This window comes from Lampris incognitus, chromosome 15 (genome assembly GCF_029633865.1).
Source record: "Lampris incognitus isolate fLamInc1 chromosome 15, fLamInc1.hap2, whole genome shotgun sequence".
NCBI classification, from domain to species: domain Eukaryota; kingdom Metazoa; phylum Chordata; class Actinopteri; order Lampriformes; family Lampridae; genus Lampris; species Lampris incognitus.
Genome location: NC_079225.1, coordinates 31768233 through 31774508, shown reverse-complemented (window position 1 = coordinate 31774508; position 6276 = coordinate 31768233). Strand labels below are relative to the sequence as shown.

Sequence of the window (6276 nt, the reverse complement as noted above, 5' to 3'; positions counted from 1 at the left end):
AATAATCTGGCGGCGTTTCAAGAGCTCAATTTAATTGATAAATTGCAGCCTTCCAAAGCTCCGACTGCTATCGTGTTTAACCCTGCAGGTGTACCAGAAAAAGATACTCCTACACAGCAGGCACCTAAAGCTCTGATGACAAGCACGGACCAAAGTTTCCTCTATAAAGGACATGCTATAACAGAGACGGCACCAGAGACGGAACAAGAAGTGCAACAGGTGAAAAGACGCACACATGCAAACTCAGAACAAAATAAACTTAAGACTTTCTCACAGACAGCACTCAATGGCAGTACATAGAACGACTAAGTGTATCTGTTTTTTCTTTAAGGTGGACGAGAGCCCGGTGATGTCGATGTCTGAGCCTGTGAATGTGTGTGGCACAGCACCCCTGTGTAGTGAGGCCTAGAGAAACCACATATCTACACTCTCAGAAAGGGAGGGACCAGTTTGTGTATCTGTCTTTGTCTGCTCAGTGTGAGGTTGAATGAACGTACTGTAAACAAAACTATTTAAAGTCCAACTTGCAGGTTAACAGCTACTCTTCATAAATATATGGCAAATAGTGTTGGCATATCATTCCATTTTTTTTTTAAGAGCGTGCACCCTATAAAGCCTCTGAAGTGGTTTATTAAACTGCTCCAACAGGCTCGATTTTCAATATATATATATATATTTTAGCCTCACTTAGGTCCTATCCACATAGTTTATGGAGGCAAAAAAAAGCCTGTAAGCTGGACTTTAAAGTAGGATTAAAGTAGAAAAAATGTCAAGTTGATGCTTGACAAAAAAACAAGGAGTGGGCAGTGGCTTGAAAAGAGGCCTAACTGGAGGAGAAATGGATAAGCATTGCAAGCTAATTTTTTATATCTTTATTTATTTTTGTTTGATGGAAAACATTCACGTTTATTATGCTTGACAGAAAAGAGCCATCCATAAGAATAACTAAAACTAGCACACACTCTTTGCTCTAACAGGTAGATCATATCCTTTGCAAATGCAACTAAGCTTATGCTTACAAAGGCAAAACTTCACGTCTTTATCAGATAATAATAAGTAGCCTCTATGGGGAAGAACATGTTTGATGTTCCTTCCAACAGGTTTCAGAAAACCAGAACATTGGCGTCCATATTGATAGGTGCATTTGAAAATGTACCCAATGTCTTGATGCATGCTCAATAATCCAGGTAAGAAAATCAAAGAAGGTTGAATAAGTTCATCTGGATACAACGTTTATTGACAGATACGTTTCATCACTCAACTAAGTGACATCTTCATTCTCAGACTTAAGATCTACTACTACTACTACTTTCGGCTGCTCTCATTAGGGGTCGCCACAGCGGATCATCCGTTTCTATTTCTTCTTGTCCTCTGCATCTTCCTCTGTCACACAAGCCACCTGCATGTCCTCCCTCCCTCACCACATCCATAAACCTCCTCTTTGGCCTTCCTCTTTTCCTCTCTCCATATTCAGCATCCTTCTCCCAATATACTCAGCATCTCTCCTCCCCACATGTCCAAGCCATCTCAATCTCGCCTCTCTTGCTTTGTCTCCAAACCGTCCAACATGAGCTGTCCCTCTAATATAATAGTTCCTAATCCTGTCCTCCTTGGTCGCTCCCAATCAAAATCTTAGCATCTTCAACTCTGCCACCTCCAGCTCAGCCTCCTGTCTTTTTGTCAGTGCCATTGTCTCCAAACCGTATAATATAGCTGGTCTCACAACCATCCTGTAAACGTTCCCTTTAACTCTTGCTAGTAACCTTCTGTCACAAATCACTCCTGACATTCTTCTCCACCCTGCCTGCACTCTCTTCTTCATCTCTCTTCTGCACTCCCCGTTACTTTGGACAGTTGACCCCAAGTATTTAAACTCATACGCCTTCATCACTTCTACTCCTCTCATCCTCACCATTCCACTGTCCTCCCTCTCACTCACACATATGTATTCCATCTTGCTCCTACTGACTTTCATTCCTCTTCTCTCTAGTGCATACCTCCACCTCCCCAGGCTCTCCTCAACCCGCACCCTACTCTCACTACAGATCACAATGTCATCCGCAAAAACCATAGTCCACGGAGACTCCTGCCTGATCTCGTCCGTCAACCTATCCATCACCATTGCAAACAAGAAAGGGCTCAGAGCCAATCCTTGATGTAATCCCACCTCCACCTTGAACCCATCTGTCATTCCAACTGCACACGTCACCATTGTCACACTTCCCTCATACATATCCTGCACCACTCCTACATACTTCTCTGCAACTCCCGACTTCCTCATACAATACCACACCTCCTCTCTCAGCACCCAGACTGAAGATGTCACTTAGAAATAAACAATAAACATTATGTTCAGATGAATTTATTCAACTTTCTATTATTTCCTCACCTGGATTATTGAGCATGCATAAAGACATGACATAATCATATGTCATGAATATAGTTTATGACAAAACAGCCAAACTCACTTTTCACACTGGACATGTAGGTCTAGCCTAATGATGATCTGGAAATGTGTCTGAAATTGGAAATTAACAGCGCTGTATTTATAGTCAGTCATCCGTGTTCGCAGCTGATCTGATGTAATTCACACATCAGGTTTAACAGTCAGGATTTCATGCTACCGACACTATTACGGGTTCATTCACTGCTAGTCACGCCATTACAAGCAGCATGCCTGCATCCTATTGGAGCAGACCCAGAGTGAATAATCAGCTGAGCCATAATAACAATCTCGTCTTGACATCATTTGAAATACAGGACAGCAGCCTTAAGCAGCAAATAGAATAGCATGTCCTACCTTAGGCGGTTAGAAGACATCTCATCAATGCACTCATCAGTGGCATCGGTGTTTTTGAATAAATATGTTAACTTAAAATATTTTGCAGCATCACCCTTGAATATTTTTTTTTCTCTCTGACCTTTTCCGCTTCACCTTTTCGCTTTTCTGGACCTTTATCAGTTTCTGGCTAGCTTTAGTTTCAATTCAAACTTCTAACTTTTAGTTTCCACTTGTTCTCTCGATCTGATTATTTCTCACTTGACCTCTGACATTACATTGATGGACGCATCTACTTGAAGGAGTGGGGGGAGGACAAGTGTAGCACTTCCTGCACCTGCTTTACAGAATAGGTATCCTATTGACAATTGGGACCATGTAACCCCCAATCAGATGGGCTGTTCCAACATCAAGTGGACTGCTACTGGCAGGTCGAACCCGCCCCCGCCCACACACACACACACACACACACACACACACACACACACACAATTTTCCCCCACATTACTGGCCTTGCAGCCCACTAGTGGACCAGCCCATCTGGCATTTACCAGTTGCCAGTCTGAGCCTGGATATAGTCATACCTGGGAACCACCCAGTACAACCAGTCTTCTACTGTTGGCTTGAGAAGCTCCATTGGAACAGTTAAGGGTTAAGTGCCTTGTTCAAAGACCCCATAACAATAAGATAGGCACACCCCATCCAGATGTTTGTAGCTGATCTAGAGATTCAGACCAGGGCCCTGACCTTAAGGCTGGCATGGCCAAAGTGGCAGCCTTCGTTTGTGTGCATGTTATCATTTCCGTTGTCCTCTCCTTTTTTTTTTTCCTCCCTCAACGAGTGGTCTTAAATGCATTCTGACTTGTACTGTTTTGCACTGTTGCATTAACTATCTGTTATTTCATACAGACAGCGCCTGACTTTTTCCTCATATACCCATAAGCACAGCAGCACCTTTCAAACCTCATTTTATCCTCAAATTTATATTACTGTGGCTTTTTTGCAATTATGTGTGGCAAATTGTGTGGTTCCTGCGCTTTGCATTATTCCAGTGTGCTGAGACTTTGCATTCATTTTATGTATATCATGTTGTATACTTTTACCTGAAACATTCCCTTTTGAGCTTTGAACTCAACACCCTGATATAGCCACATTCCCTTTGGAAAAAAGCTATAAAAATGTATTTTATTCAAGGCCATGTATGTTGAAAATGTCTTGACATAACAATCTTAATTCAACAAATATATCTTTAACACAATGAGTGGCTGGCATTACCAGATTTTTCCCCCCCTTTTTCTCCCCAATTGTATCCGGCAATTACCTCACTCTTCCGAGCCTTCCCGGTCACTGCTCCATCCCCTCTGCTGATCCAGGGAGGGCGACAGACTACTACATGGCTCCTCCGATAAATGTGGAGTCGCCAGCCGCTTCTTTTCACCTGACAGTGAGGAGTTTCGCCAGGGGGACGTAGTGTGTGGGAGGATCACGCTAGTCCCTCCAGTCTCCCCACCCAAACAGGTGCCCCGACTGGCCAGAGCAGGTGCTAGTGGAGCGACCAGGACACATGCCCACATCCAGCTTCCTACCCGCAGACATGACCAATTGTGTCTGTAGGGACGCCTGACCAAGCCCCAAGGTAACACGGGGATTCAAACTGGGATACCCGTGTTGGTAGGCAACAGAATAGACTGCTACACTACCCGGATGTCCCTGGCATTACCAAATTAATGAAATACTGTGACCAATACTGTGTTATAATTTGAAATAAATTTTCTTGTATCACTGGAATTTTCTTAAAAATATTTTGCTTATTGCATCCCCTTTAGGACACACCTTGTGTGCATGCATAATGTCAATCGGAATTTCATAGACGCAAGTGACATTCAGGCATATTTTATTAGAAAAACAAACTTCTTCACAAGCACAAGAACAAAGAAACTCATTTTTTGGGGAGAGGATTGGGGCTCGAAGGAAGGGAATGTCTCCAGGATGGTGGCACGGATTTTCATCTCATACCTGTTGGGGGAAAACAGAAAATGGTGTCAAAGGGGATATAGGCTTCCCCTAGGAGTAAGCAGCCATTATTAACCTTAGTACAATTGTTTCATTTTTAGCTGAAAGGGCTTAAGTTTTCCGTTACAAACGTTCAAATTAACAAGTCAACAAATTAAATGAACATGTCTCACCAGTTAAGGATATTTGTGGATATCTACAGTCCAAAAACACAAACTACAGTTTGTTGATGGTTGTGTATTAATGTAGATGGAAGAATGACAGTTCACAAGCAAACACACCAACATCATTACCCTGGGTCAAGTGTATGGAATTTGAGTCAAAGGCTGGAAAAAATTTATGAATCCTTTGACTGGAGCTAAAAATGTCCCATAAAACACCACCAAGGTGAATAATTTTGAATTACCTTATCCATCCAATGAAAAAAAAACTGACCTTAAGACAATTATGTTAAGTGATGCCCAAATACCAGAGGATGAGGCTCACCTCTGCAGTCTGCTGGAGGTATACTCGGAAACTATTCCTGCTTCTTGGGGTTGTTGACAGCGACGTAATGATACAACACAACCAACAAGAACAAAGACACGCCAAGCATGTTGGCAAATATTGCCAGCTGCACGTCTGTCACCATTCTGCAAGTGATAAAGAATTAAGATGGGAAGTAGAACACCAGTTTATGAGACAGCACGTTATTCTTATTTGCTGGGATAACCCAGCTATAATTTCGAGGAGCGTGAAACCGAAATGGCTGGTTTCCGTACAGATGGCACTGTCTGAAATCCTTATATTCACGATGAAGGGATTTTACACTTTGTGGGATACCTGAAGAATCAACTACTAGAATACACTGTCATAGTTTTTAGACCAGATTATGATTCTAGCCATTGCAGCCATCACCTTTCCAGATCTGCTAAATATTCTACATTCAGCCCGGTGGAGTTTGCAGTATATTACTTGTGAAAGGATTAACATTTCTGAAAATAAACTGTTTGCTAATGAATAATGCAAACGACCCCAAAAGCATTCTGCTATGAGTTAACAGCACATCAAGTGGCTAACGTACTTGTTATCGTTACCGGTTAGCTAGTTAAATGCTAAGGTACTTGGTAGTTAGCTAGACAGTAGATCCCATATGAATCTTAATCTGTGGGTGATTAAAAGGCAGAACACGTCTGTCATATGAATAGCATCAATCACTTAATGAATATTGTTAGTTACATTTGACACCTACATTGTACTTCGGGTTGAGTGCTGTCCACTACACAGGTGATGTGTTATTCTTCTTCTTGATGTGTCTGTTGCGTGGTACAGTTGACGACACCGCCACTTCCGCCTACGGCAAAGGCCACGTCACTTTAAAACGGGCTCAGAGAAACAAACGCAGCAGAGCTGACGACTGTACAGCATCCGTCCGGGACTCAGGTAGCATAAATAAATAAGTTGGTGAAGCAATATCGAAAAATGTAATCTCTACCGCACATAAA

General features: G+C 42.3%; 1 protein-coding gene across 1 annotated transcript; it reads right to left on the bottom strand.

Annotated features, from left to right (window-relative positions):
* Nucleotides 1-4656: 4656 nt before the first annotated feature.
* ost4 (oligosaccharyltransferase complex subunit 4 (non-catalytic)) lies at nucleotides 4657-5423 on the bottom strand. The gene is made up of 2 exons (XM_056295077.1): nucleotides 5279-5423; nucleotides 4657-4795 (listed from the first exon to the last, which is right to left on the bottom strand). Exon 1 carries the CDS (start codon nucleotides 5421-5423, stop codon nucleotides 5310-5312), a length of 114 nt encoding a protein of 37 aa, XP_056151052.1. The 3' UTR covers nucleotides 4657-4795; nucleotides 5279-5309.
* Between the last annotated feature and the right edge of the window lie 853 nt (nucleotides 5424-6276).

What these genes read in the sequence shown, in the direction of transcription:
- ost4 (XM_056295077.1), bottom strand. Translation starts at nt 5,423, where the DNA reads ATGGTGACAGACGTGCAGCTGGCAATATTTGCCAACATGCTTGGCGTG.